The 14,933-nt window shown below is 36.9% G+C and overlaps 1 protein-coding gene across 9 annotated transcripts in view; it reads right to left on the bottom strand.

The window, feature by feature from the left end:
- LOC145680197 (uncharacterized) overlaps nt 1-14,933 on the bottom strand; it is a 161,061-nt gene that overhangs the window by 64,333 nt on the left and 81,795 nt on the right. For 2 of the 9 annotated variants that reach the window (XM_081750454.1, XM_081750453.1), the window contains exons 4-5: nt 12,916-12,993; nt 2,848-2,925 (exon numbers count right to left, since the gene is read on the bottom strand). The exons of 5 other annotated variants lie outside the window; for them this stretch is intronic. In XM_081750454.1, coding sequence (XP_081606580.1) covers nt 2,848-2,925; nt 12,916-12,993 — 156 coding nt within the window. The remainder of the gene's footprint in view (nt 1-2,847; nt 2,926-12,915; nt 12,994-14,933) is intronic. 2 more of the 9 variants (XM_081750456.1, XM_081750455.1) reach the window with 1 other exon arrangement.

The following is a 14,933-nucleotide window of genomic DNA, read 5'->3' as shown; positions in this document are numbered from 1 at the left end:
TGTTTTCGTTACAGTCAAACGGGACACCAGTGAGACTAAGTCCAAGAGGGGAACCCCCAAGCGTTATGCGGGGCTGTATGCTTTACGAGTTTAAACTGTCAACTAATGTTACAGAAAAGAATGAAAATATACCAGGCATTCGATAACGATGTGCTATATGACCGCAATATATAACAGTGGTTTAATAAATTTTAAAACAGTGGTAATTCCTCTAGGAAGTACGATAGACACCAAGACATTAAAGACACTATCGATGGCCAAACTTCGAGGCATTGGGAACAGCATTGTACTGTGGAGAAATCATTTACCAACACATCCACTATCAAGGAAAAACGGTACAAAGAGGGACGACGCATTAGATAAGAGTTAACTATGGCTGAGAAAACAATACAAATATATTAATGTTTCTTTGTTTTGTCTTGTCAGAGAAAGAATTCGTTCCTAGACAGAGTACTAACGTGAAAGAAGACGGTGAGCTCTTTACGATATTTCATGGTGCAGTTATCATTCGTTACTACTGCACGAAACCGACACCAAACACGCAAACCCACCATTCCATCAGCGCAAGGTTACGCTCTGCTATTCGATAAGGCTATCGTGTATTGCGAAGTGCTGCCAAATGGTCAGACCACCAGATTCTTTCTACAGAATATATATATCTATAGCTACGTAATGGTTAATACCTGTTCACTTGTCATAGATTACAGTGGTCAACAAACGTTTTGTGTCAGAGCTGAAATTAACTTTGATATAGTTTTGCTTGCTGAAGCAGAATCCGTACTCGAAATTTACCCATCAGCCACAGTTTATCAGAGTCAGGATATAATACAATTAATCTGTAAAACCGCTGCAGGTTCATAAGAAAGTAGCTGCTGCTGCAAGACTATCCATCCGAGTACCATGGTTCGTACGTCATTCTCTTCAGAATGAAACAAGCTTTCCAAGGGTATCATGTGCATATGTGCATGATGGACACAAAAAGGAAAATTAAGGATAATGCGGGAAAACTGGTTAAAGAAAATCCCTATTGGTAGAGTTTGCACCTATGGAGCTGCCCCGCTACAGGTACTAAAATATGATGTATCTTGAAAAACACTACAGGTTAGAGGTAATTTGTGTATCAAGTTGCATTGCAATCTTTCTTTGTGAACAAGACAGTCGGGACAGGCAGAATCACTATGTTAAGTAGGTATGGCCGAAAAGAATATCACTGACTCCAGGGGAAAAGAACGTCATGTATTTTCCTTTAGTTGATCTGCAAAAAAATCTTCCTACCCCTTCTACACATAAAACTCGGTCTGATTAAGAAGTTCGTCAAAAGCATGGACAGAACTGTCAGGGGTTTAAATATATGAGAACTAAATTTCCCAGAATGAGTGATGCTAAAATCAAAGAGGGTACTTTTGTAGGCCCTCAGATCAGGAAACTGTTCATTGACGAACTTAATGAGCTCGAGAGAAAAGCACGGCTGACATTTAGAACAATACGCAGAGATTTTTGTTGAATCATAGGTCCGACAATTTAAGCGACGTTCTGTCCGACCTCGTAACAGCCTGTCAGACATTGGGTTGGAACATGAGCCTTAAAATTCCCTTCTTGGACTCCACATAGACTTTTCCCCCTCAAACCTTTTAGCTGTGAGTGACAAGCACGGTGAGAGGGTTCATCAGGATATTGCGGAAATGGAGAAATGTTACCAGGGAGAATGGACTTCCTTCATCTTAGCTTATTATACCTGGGATTTGCAGAGGGATATTCCTAACGCCAAATACAGGCGAAAATCATACATCTAAAGATTTTAAAGTAAGTTCTCAACAAGTTTTCATCGCAAAAGCACCTTCTTCCATGCATAAGTTACATGAACCGCAGTACACATTTCTTTCCCCTGTCTCATCAAAACTCTGGGTGAAAGAAAAAAAAAAACTAAAACCAGATATGAAATCACCGCTGTCAATACTATTAGACTCACCTATTGGAGTTACTAAGATAGAGAATTTTTTCTTTTGTTGACCAGTGTTATCACTCTCTAGTTGTAAACGTGATAGCGCGAAATAACTGATTAGATTTTAGTAAATGTCAGAAAATGGATCAGCATATATCAGGTGAATGTACCGTATCCTTTAGCATTTTCTCTCCAACGAAGTTGCTCGTCTCCCAAATATTTATCGTCTCATACATGATAAAGCTTTTCTTTTTGTCACAGTGTAAGGTCTAAACCAGAGAACGGATATTTTCGGTAAGTTCCGAAGACAGAGTTTCTTGCCTCTTCTGCATGCAAGTCTGTTGCAATGCGACATTTTTCTCTTCAGTCCATTGAACAAACTTTTATGAACAAGAAATTCCGCACAGACGAGAAAGTTCAGGCCTGGTAAGACTGTTTCCTACGGAACCAATATCATACTTTGTGATAGACGTTCATCATAATATGAGCAATATCTAGATATCAATCGTGGACAGTTCTTTACGAAGAATGCTTCACAATTGTAACCCTATTCAGTTCACACGTATTGAAATGCATGTGAACGTTTCGTTTAAATAACCCAAGTCTATATGAAAATACACTTGGAGAGATTTAATGACTGTAAATCCGAACGAAATCAGTATCAATGACAGTTAATCATATGCCTTTTCAAGTGTATTTTTTGGTTAAATCCGATGTTACACTTGAAACAGTTATGTGGCTTCTGTCTTGAATGAACGTTTATGTGAGTACGTAAATTGCTCTTCTGATTGAAACGTTTCCCACAAATTGGACACTGAAAGGGTTTCTCTCTTGTGTGAATTCTAATGTGATCTTTAATTCCACTTTTTTTGCGAAAAGTTTTACCACACCATGAACACAAGTACCTGTCGTCTCCATCCGATGTTATTGAATATTCTGCGAAGTTTTCACCGGAACGTGTCCCATTTCTAAGTCCAGGAAAACTGAAAATAAAATAACGATAGTACCAATGTGATCTTTCGTATTTATTTGCGCAGTACAAAAGGAAAGTTAGACAAAACACACTTAAACATACATCTTTCTAGTGGTACTATTACATTTGACAAATAATGACATATCACTGCTTTTATTGACAAAATCTCAAAAGCATAATAAAAGTTGTTATCCAGGAATTGTAAAAGGTGTCACAATAAGAGCGACGGGTTTGATATGTTTGATATAAAACTTACACAAAGAAAAAATGTCTCATTTTTGTATATCATTACATAAGGTAAATGTTCCGATTTTGGAATGCTACGTTTGTTGTATGCAACGTATCTTGTGATTGGGTTGGTAACACTTTTCCCGTAACCAACCATATGGTGAGATTTTGGGCTGGTGGAGTGATAGGATCGTACATTATTTCGAGACGAGAATGGGAATGCTGTGACAGTTAATGGGGAACGGTACCATCGTATAGTACCAGTTCCTCTCCGGCCTCCCAATCGAATGAACTGTTCGTTGGAAATACACGCATATAATTTCAACAGCATGGCACCACCTGCCACACCTCCCATGAGACGATTGCTTTGCCACGTGAAAAAGTTCTCAGACCGGGTACTCTCACAATTCTGTGGCACCGTGCATGAAATCCATAACCCACAAAATACTGAACATGGATATAATGGTACAGTACCTCTGCAGTTCTAGACCTGTAACACATTATCCCTTCAATCGTTAATGCTGCATATGCAGAAATATAAGCGCGACAGAGATGGTAGTATAGTCTAGAAGTCTTTAATAAACAAATGTCCATGCACTTAGACCATTTTCTGTGTGGCTTATGAGTTTCATGCACGATGCCACAGAATTGTGATCAGAACTGGCCTGTAAGATCATGTAACTATACTCCTTTCTACTTTCTTTGGGGACTTCGCTAACCAAGTGCCTCTGCAAATAAACCCCGAACATTGTAAGAACTCTACGAATTATGCAAACTGAGTTGTTACGAATTTCACCGACAAAGTATCGAGACCTGTAGAGCCGAGTGACATATTTCACTCTTAAATCGTCTTTTCCGCTTGTAATCATGTTCCTTCCAAAACTACAGTGTTTTATGGGCATATCAAATCCATCGTTCTTATTAGTACACTACTGTGAACAATAAAAGTACAGGAAATCCAGTCATGCAGTAGGCCTTTATACGTCCATACTATCAAGCTTACATTTTATCACAGTGAAACTCCAGAAGTCAAACCATTTCTATTTTTATTTACACTTATCTTACAATTTTGATGTATAAATGGTATTAACCATATAGAATATACACAATTACAAACTCAGCGTACCTGAATAAATTCACGTACCGGTACATGATGTTGTATGTAGACCTTCTATCACTATAGGATAATATCAAATTCAAAACAATTTCATTAGGAATAAAGTTTAAGCAAGTAGTAAAAACAGTCTGAGAGATGCAGAAAGATGTTTCCACCACATACTAAGATGTGGGAGATTTTGTTTTGAAAAGTATTTTATGTAAGGTTTAGTCAAATGAAAAGGTTTAATTGCAAATACCCGGACACTGTGTTGAGGGAGATGTTAGTCCTGTTTGCTGTTTACATCCACATACGTGTAGGCCATAATAAATGTTACATTTGTTGCGCACGGGTACGGTACGTTAGCAGAGGTTGGTTCTTATCAATGTTCCTTTCTCTCCCCAACGTAACACGTGGCGCCGTGTGACACCAATGGAGGTGCCAGTAACCAACGTTACCAAGGAAGAGAAGCGGGATGTGATACGCTTTCTTTGTGCTCAAGGTGCAGGTGTCCATCTAGCGGACATACACAGGAGAATGTAGAGTGTGTGTATAGTGTGAAGTGTGTTTCAGACAAAACAGTGCGAAAGTAGTGTCAGCGTTATCGTGGTGGCAGGGAGGTACTGACTGATGATGCACAACCTGCGCAGGTGACGAATCGTATTCCTGATGAGTCAGTTGCTGCTATTAAGAATTGCATTCAAACTGATAGACGAGTCTCCTTGGATGCATTAGTGCTCAAATACAGGTATCCCATGGCAGTGTGCCTACTGCAATAGACTTGGTTACCGAAAGGTTTGTGCTCAATGGGTCCCCAAGTTTTTGTCCGAAGAACAGTGACACAATAGAATGGGAATATCACTGAACCATTTGAAGTAATATTAGAACGAGGGAGACGATTTTCTTGGAAATATCAATGCCGGAGATGAATCCATATGCCTACTTTTTCAACCGGAATCCAAACGTGAGAGTATGCAGTAGAAGCATGCAGAGTTGCCTAAACCAAAGAAAATCCGTTCCACAACATTAGCTGCTAAGGTCACGGTGACTATGTTCTTCGACGAGCAGAGGCCTCTGCTAGTGGAGTTCCTTCCGAAAGGAGAAACAATAAACGCTATCAACAAATACAGCGACATTTTCCGTCGGCTGAGGCTAGCAATCAAGAATAAACGCCGGGGTAACCACACAAAGGACATCATTTTATTACACAACAATGGCCGGCCTCATGTTGCCAAACAAACACAGGATTTTCTGGCGTCGTGGACGTCGGAAGTAAGTGCTAGACCACCCCGCTTATAGTCCTGACTTGAGTCCATGAGATTCTAAGTTTTTCGGCCACTTAAGAAACACCTCCGGGACACCACTATGGATCGGGTGAAGTGCAGCAACCTGTGACAGAGTGGTACCACACTCAATCTAAGGAGTTCTTCCAGGGCATTCATAATCTCGTGTCAAGGTGGGATAAGTGCCTTAACAGCAATGGTCATTATATATAGCTCTCTCTAGTAATAAAGTTTGTACATGGAAATTTAATTTTCATTTGACTGCACCTAATATATATATGCTTATTTGATAGATATTACATAGCTGTAAGAGGGAATATATCCTAATTCTGAACAGACAATGATAAATTTCGCCACTGTTTGACGGGATCATTGTTACAGTATTTAGATCTTCTTTCATACAATTTAAGATATACGCATATTCACATGGAGAATTTTATTTCCAGAAAATATCATTCCATTGTGCGTATGTCGTTCCAAAAAGTTGAAGGTTTCCTACGAGTTTTATTTTTAATAATTGATTTTTATACGTTAACAACAGATATAAAATAAAAGAAGATATTGCAACAATGTTTCATTCATCATTATTGTGAAAGTTTGATAAGCGATTATGCAAAAGTCATCATTTGGTAAGCCAATGTATGCTAGTTACGTTGAAGCACTTGAACAAGAGAAGGGTGTGACGCTGATCTAATGTTGTGAGTTAATTTTTTTTCCACTTATGGCATATGTTTCGATAAGTTTCTGTATTTTCACCCGCTGGTGGTAAGCATTCTCGCCACGGCAGAAAAACGGATGGCGAAATTTTGATTGTGCTTATTTATTTATTTATTTTTTGAAGGCTATTCTTCTACAATTAAAGAGTCCAGGGGGTATTATACAAAATTATTTAAGATTTTTCAACGGAGATAACACGATTTTTGAACAGTTTGAACCAGTACTTAAGTCAGTGTTTAGAAGACGATTGAAAGTTCTTCCTACACATTTCCATAAGAAATGTTAAAATAGTATAGGTTTTCACGGCTTTTCAACTCTTGAGTTTTCTCTGTTTCAACAATTTTGGACTTTTAATACTGTTTCTCCTGGACTCTGCAATCGACTGAAGCTATTTAATGTTTCCTCGTTATATATATAGTACTTTCAGAAGCCATTCCAATAATCTAGGCAATATATTTTTTATCTTTGTAAGGAGTGAATAGGAACATGAAAAGTATGACTATTAATATAATTAGGGATGCGAACCAGTCGAGATTTGAGACTGTCTCACCTCGAAAATGTGCTATAAAAGTGATTAGGATTTCGGTGTATATGCTTTCGGCATGTATGGACCTGTTAGCCCGTATGAGGGATGACGTCCCTCGGCTAGCACACTATCCGAGGAAAGGGAAGGAAGGAAGCGGCCTGGGACCTATAAGTTAGGTACCATCCCGGTATTTGCCCGGTGTGAATGAGGAAACCGAGGAAAGCCTAATTCAGAGGAGTTGGCGTGAAAAAAAAAACTTTTTACACTTTTTGACCGAGTGCTCTCAGGGGGAATAGAATCCGGGACTGTAAAAGTGATGTCCCGACTCGAATCTTGTCACGAAAATTCTGTCTCATCTCGTCTCGTCTCGTGCGCATCCCTAAATATAGTTATATTAACTAAGAAATGAGTTGAAATAATTACTTCTATCAGTCTTATAGCACGTAGCTATAGATATTGTATGACGTACACAATAATTTTGCAGTGAGATTAAATTCACTCGTACACAATAATCTATTGAATTGCTAACATTTCCTATACTATGGCAATTTTGCCACTTGCAAACATTGAGTGTTTGAAAGGCAATGATTGTGGGTTTAAGGATTTTTTAAATCATAGATACAAGAATTATCAAGTTACCTAATGCAACCATTATATTTACCATATCAATGTTTAGGATCTTACAATGATCGTTCAAAGCTTTGAATTGCGAAATTGCACACACGTACCTTATTTTACATGTATTCATTTGCAAACAAGTTTTTGATATATTCCTTAATACAAGTATACTATTTAATATGATGGAACACTAAAACACTAGCATATCAAATCCTCTAACAAGCTGCGTACGAAATGCTTTTGGCGTAATTAGAAAATCAACATAATCAAGTTAATTTAGTATCTTGTTCAAAAAACAAAATACTCTGTATAATTCTCTATTTCAAAGGCAATAATCAGTAGTTAGCACTGCACTATATTTGGGCTAAATTCGAACCTACTTTAGAGTCAGGAAACTTGACAGTAAATTTTGATGTAGCTGAATTCAATATTCGGACTGAATACGCAAAATGGATGTGATATCTATCTTTACAATCAATTCAATTTTCAGATTTATTTACTATCATTATTCCACAGAGTAAGGGCCAGAGGAAGACGAACGAAAACAACGAAGAATGGAATTTCGAATATGCGTCGTGATGAGTAAAGCAACATTTTCACATACAACATATAGCATGTGACGAATTGCTTGAAAATGTCATCAGAAAAGGGTTTTAAAAAGAAATGGTTAACATACGAAGAAGGCCAAAAAGTAAAGGAACCTGCTATTTCTCGCACTAGGGTCTGCCAATACTGCTAGTAATCAGCGCTGAATTAGTGTCGTCTGAAACATTTCTATGCAACGTGTCACTCTTATTCCCACGTTAGTCGTTGGAGTGTTGCAGATCGTTAAACATGGCAGCTTGTAACGTGAATTTTCGTTGGTCTCTAAGAAAGAAAAAAATGTAAATGTTTTTTTTAGAAAGAAATTGTATTCCATCTTTTGTGACAGTAAATGCTCGCATTGGTTATGTGGTGCGCGTTTGTAACGCTAAGGTGAGCTGAGTCTAAACCTTGACTAAGATGTCACTGTTTGACCTGACATCTGCTGGTTGAATTGTAGACCTCGTCGACTGAGCGTTTACAATTTAGTTAGTGGAACAGGTAAGAAGCGAGGCAGTCGTGTCTTCCTTTACTCCCTTTAGATTATGTTTAAATTGAGTTAGATTGAAAAAGTAAAAAATGGAGTAACGTAAAATTAGGAATATTCACTATCGTAGGAGGCTTTTGTTGATTGATTGATTTTAGTTTAGCGTCCCGTTCAGCAGCGAGGCTATATGAGACGTGGACCTACTAATTAACGTGGAATCCGAACCACATGAGCTCCCGCCGGGAATCGAACCCGGGTCTCCCAAGGAGGCTTTTGTTTCGGCTAAGGTATACTCAATTTAAACCTATTACGGTACTTTTCTCCTGTGATTAGCGGAAATTCGTGATTTTGTGCTTAAATCTTGGAATAGACATAAATATTTTTGGCGACTTCAATTAGAAATTTACTATTACGATGTAGTGGATATTTAAATAATAGAAAATGAATCAAACAATTCGTTATTTTATTGTAATGTATTTTCTGTCTTCTTTATTTAATTCCATTCAGTTCTTTCGATATAACCATAGTAATCAAAACGTGCAATTACTGCAATCTTAAAATTCTTGTTCTTGTCATACGACATAAAAATCTTTTTTGCTCCTATATGGTCAGTTATATTGAGCTTTATCGTTCCTTATTGCTTATTTGGTTTTACAATTAGAAAGTTATATATATATATATATATATATATATATATATATATATATATATATATATATATATATATATATATATATATATATGTTTATAGTTATTGTTTAATTGGTAGTTTAAAAAAGAATAAAGTCTAATAGCAGGTATTCATGGAGTCTCAATTAAATGAATCGAGGTCCCTATGTATGCTGGTAATATACGCTACAAACTCCATTGTCGATCTGCACCAAGGAAGCTAATGAGGGCAGTGATTCACCTTTTGTTTGCGGAAGGTGTTAAACCTACGGAAATTATTCGTCGAATGAAAGCGCAGTACGGTGCTAGCTGTTAATCACGAAGCAAGATCTACGAATGGATAGAGCGTTTGAAACAGAGAACTTTAGGTAACGAGGAAAGATCGGGCAGGCCATCGACGTGAACGACTGAGGAACTTGGGTACATCATCACGAACCGGGAAGTAAGTTTACAAGCATGGTTTAGAAACCCCCATCATCATCAGAAGTTAAAAAATTTAAACATCAACCATCAGCTAGTCATTGATACGGTGCAAAATTGGTTACATGGTCAAACGAAAAATCCTGTGAAACGTTGGGAAAAGTGCGTGGAAGTGCAGTGAGATTATGTAGAAAAATACTGTATGTTTCAGTTTTCTACCATTAGAATAAACGTACCTTTTCTCAATACTCCCTTTACTTTTTGACTTCCTTTTATAAGACATAGTTATAAAACTCATCGTTGAAAACTGCCCCATAAATGCTAGTTAATTATTGGAATTAGTCTCAAGACATATTTTTAATTGCGTTTCGATAAGCAGAATCTACCCTTTTAAAAAAAAAAAACAAATTGCAAATTCTCTGACTTTCTGTGAAGGAAACAAACTCATATTTATTAATATATATTATATTGTCATGCTGTCTCTGCATCAGTTACAAAAGTTCAATACAATCACATGTTTTTACACCTTATTGCTATCATTAATCAATACTATTTCTATTTTAGTATCAAAAAATAAGTTTGGTTGTTTTAATATAATTGTGTAAACCACTGATAAAATAACAAAAGCGCACAGTTCGTAGTCCGATTCGTTTGAAACTTCAAATCAAACCTTTCATTTTCGGAGAAGTGACCTTAAGGGAGCAGACCTAAATACTTTTCAAAAGCTAACAATTTTTCTTTTGCCAGTTTTTCGCAAGTGAAAAGAGATAATGAAATGTAACTTACCTCAATAATAGATAATGTTATTCTACAGCTGAAAATACGAATCGGAAGAAAAAAAATGAAATGAAATCTTTAAGTTTAACGTCCCACGGTTATGCCGGTTAGGCTAAAGGAGACGGTGATAAGGAGAAATGAGTGAAATGGTGGAATGAAGAAAGTGGGAGGAAACGGGAGAACCCGAGAAAACCCACGAGCACGGTGTTTGTCCACCACGACGAATCGGAAGAATTTTCAGTGTTGCCATCCATAGAAATTACAGTGACCAGAATTTGAATTACCCAAAAATCTAGTTTATGGCAGCGACTAGAAAAATGAACTTAACGGCAATTCGTGACTTATCATGCTGTCTGTGTTCCCTGTTTACTACTTTTTAAATAATATTTGTATTTATTTTGTAATAAAGAGTACAAAATAAATAATTTTTAATAAACAGTAGAATTAAAATACAAATATTATTTAAAAAGGAGTTAACAAGGAACATAGACAGCATGATAAATCATCAATTGCCGTTGAGTTTATTTTTCTAGTCGCTGCCATAACCTAGATTTTTGGGTAATTCAACTTTTGGTCACTGTAATTTCTATGAATGGCAACACTGAAAATTTTTCTCATCCGTATTTTCGGGTATAGAATAACATTATCTATTATTGAGATACGTTACATTTCATTATCTCTTTTCATTTACGAAAAACTGGCAAAAGAAAAATTGTTAGCTTTTGAAAACTATTTAGTAGTCTGCTCCCTTAACAGACTACCAGTAAATTTCTACGTAAGATGAAAAAATATTTGTTATGTTTCATCAACTTTTTAACTGTTTTACGTTACAATATGCTGTGATCAGTGTTAACTGACTTACATAAAATGACATATTACTAATGATTTTTATCAAGAACTGGAGTCAAAATCAATAAAAAGAGGCAATGAAATCGGTTTTAGTGAGTGGAGATATCGTATGAATGTACTTTTAAATTATAGGTGTATCACCACTGTAGCAATACGTGAACAGAAATGGGAATTGACAATTGAAGTTGACCATGATTCAGGACCTTTTCAAAGAAAAATTACGAGAACATGCCTGAGGAAAAGAAATTGACAGGAGTTAGTATTCCTTAACGAGAAAGAAAGTGTTAAATGGAGTGAAAATTGAACGTAACGCTAGATTGGAGAACGTGAAAAACCTCTAGGTTGCTTACAATGATCTGAGCTATAAGCGAAAGAATTAATATTAACACACAGTTCCTAGCTCTTTCCTAAGTCCAACGCAACTTAATATTAGTATTCAATCATTAGCCGTACAACAAAAGTACTGAAGACAAAAGCAAGCGTGCGACGCCTAACCAAGAAGCACCTGTAGAACCAAAAAACTCACTGTGGAAAACTGGATAAACGATAGATAAGTAGGAGGTTCTAAATGTATAAGCAGTCTTTTACCTACAAGCCTATAATAATGTGTGGAACCAAATCGTAACGTTATGTCCTCTGTACGAAAAGCAAAAGTTCTCTGAAAGTTCTATATAATTGGTAGAATAAGTGCCTACGGTAATACAACTTACCGAAGTACAAAAGAACGCGAAACTCGGCCCGGTATTATCTACATTACATCCTGATGCGACGACCTGCATGATTTGTTCGCGTTCTTCGAAAACCACATATTGTCGTTGAAATGAAACGTAAACCGGAAATCACTATCAATCCACAGAAAAATGTTAAAATTCCTCAAATACAATGCAGACTGAAACATATTTCATGGCAGAAAAGGAGCGGCGCAGACTGGAATTACTGAATGTTTCGCGATAAATAAAAGCAAGATTTTCATTTGTAACATTCATCATATGATAGCTGCATGTTACGACCGTTTAACAATTGTTATACAGAAGATGACTACTATAGAAGACAAGGTAATCAAATTAAACCGGGGAAAGTTATCACTCCTTCCACATAAGTCAAAAGTATTACCATCTGTACCTAGTACTAAATTCGAGAACGATCTACGATATTAAAAAGTATTTGAAAGTGCGAGATGACACGATAATATATAACCTTATTAATTACTTATATACATTGATACAGGAGGGTTATCCTTTTTTTTCTTAGTTACAAATAACGCAAATTTGGTACTAATTTGAATATAAGACAACATGTAGCTTTCCAATTTTAATTCCTAATCGATGTGTTAGTTAAAGATGAACTTCTAGAACATTCCCACAAATATTTACACGAGGAGATAATCTGTCTGAGAATGAGATCGCATTGTTTCTTTTTATTGCTTTTTCAACGTCTTCGTATACAGTATATTAGAAAAAAAAATGTAGCGTTTATGATCCTAACTTCTTTGCTCAACTCTTTGCCAGTGCACTTTAAACATATGGTTCTGCAAATGTGCTTTCTGGTTAAACCCACTGTCACATACGGAACACGTGTATGGTTTCACTGCTGAATGAATGTTCATATGAGCTTGTAAGTTACCCTTCACATTGAAACGTTTTCCACAGACTGAACACTGAAATGGTTTTTCCTTCGTATGGATTCTAATGTGATTCCGAATACCACTGCTATTCCGAAATGTTTTACCACACCAGGAACATCTGTACCTGTAGTCTTCATTTGATGTTACTGAAGATTCTATCCGGTTTTCAGCGGAAGTAGTTCCATTTGAATAACCAGGAAAGCTGAAAATAAAATAACAACAATCCTATTGTATATTAATATATTTTATATGAAATCTGGGTAGCCGAAAACAGGAACTTAAAACGGTAATTACAAACTTTGTTCATCGAAACAAGATATACTATAAGTATAAGTAAGTAGGAGAATGGTATATGCTTCTAACTTTGGAGGTGAAGTTATAACTTCCCAGGCCTATGCCTTGAAGCTGAAGAAAATACACGATAAGTGAAGCAGTATTTAGCGAAATGGAAGTAGGGTAAAACGGGAGAACTAAGAGAAAACCCTCGGACACACAGCATTCTGTATCACGAAGTCACTCTCAGAATTGAATCGAACAGTCTTCCTCTTTAAACCAAAGAGGACGCCCCTACCACTGACTTGCGCTGGTCTTTTGCGAAACAAAAAGTCTACACCACTAACATATTTTGGTCACAAAACTTCTAATGATGCGATTCTTTCTATTACAGATTGCAAATCTCGGAATTAATAAATTGTAGAAAATTTTATTATGGGCAGAACAGTCTCATATTAAAACTAGAATAGTCTCATATTAAAACTAAAATCTAACTTTATTTATTTATCAGTTTCGTTTATGTTCTAGGTCATGTCTGCTTATAATATCCATACCGTAGATGGTATAAACGATTATACAGTGTGTTTGAAAAGGAACTCCCTAGTTTTAATCTGTCCTAGAATCTGTACAAAGTGACATACATTATTCTAGTTTGTGGTGTTTGATTCATCAACTCTCCAAGTTTGGCTCCCCAGCAGTTGGCAGGTCTGCTTGACCTTGAGACGGCACCAGTGCTTCCTGAATTCCTGTACGAAGTTTCTTTCATCGCCCCTTTATCAGGGTGTTGGCATTGACCTCCGCCAACAAGTCGTGAGATTCCATACTTCTTTGTCTCCAGTTACAAATACAGAACATCTGTCTCTCATACGGGAAAACGAAAGAGTTAAGAAAAATAACAAAACGGGAGTTTGCGTGGCCAAGAACGCAGGTAAATTTATTATTATCATAATAGGATAGACATTGTTTCAATCCAGCAAGATAGACCAACTTACAGAGTAATAAGTAAGGAATGTCTTACGGGAAAACACAGGTTCAAGACGAACCAAGCCAATATGAATAGGTGGCCAAGTTGACAGGGTTTACTGTAATATAAATTTAAATTGGAAATACAAGGAAGTACAGAAATGTGTATTTTCCTCATTGAATGATACGTAGAATCACTGTTTACCTTTCAAAACGAATTCAATAGAAGAAAAATGAACTACTTTCCAACTGATACTATTTATGCATCCTAAGTATATTCATGTCCACGATATTTCGTTTTAAACTTATCTTATCAATTTAGTTGAAACACTGACAAAAGTGGAACTTAGCAGATTAATGTCGCGTTAGAAACCTTTCACCTTCAAAGCAGTTCTGATGCGACATGGAATGGGAGTCACAGAGGCCTTTAATAATACGAATCGGACTACAACATTTCGCGTGCAGGTACGTCACTCAGTTCCGGATGCGAAAATTTGGACGGCCTCGTGCCTCCAAAATGGACCACAGACATTCAATTAAGCTCAAGTGCGGAGATTGGACAGGCCAGAGGAGGTATTTAACTTCATTCCATATGTTCCTCAAGCCACGCTGCAACAGTTTGAGATGTGTGATTGAGCACAATATCATAATCAAATATTACGCCATTGCCCGGAAACATTATCTGGACCATAGAATGCAAATGATTCCCTAAAAATGGCGACATAATCACAGTGTCGAGACCGGTAAGCGTCAGCACAGGACACATTGAAAACCAGGACATTGTGACTCACATCACAGAGCTGCCGTCATGTTTTACGGTTGGGTGGAAACACTACGGACCAAGCCCTTCTTTGGGTATCCGCTTAAATAAACACAGCCCGTGTTTCCAATAAGTGAACGATGACT

Source organism: Thermobia domestica, chromosome 3, assembly GCF_964235325.1.
Source record: "Thermobia domestica chromosome 3, izTheDome1.hap1.1, whole genome shotgun sequence".
Classification (NCBI taxonomy): domain Eukaryota; kingdom Metazoa; phylum Arthropoda; class Insecta; order Zygentoma; family Lepismatidae; genus Thermobia; species Thermobia domestica.
The sequence above is the reverse complement of the archived record's forward strand: the minus strand, read 5'-3'. Positions and strand labels throughout refer to the sequence as shown.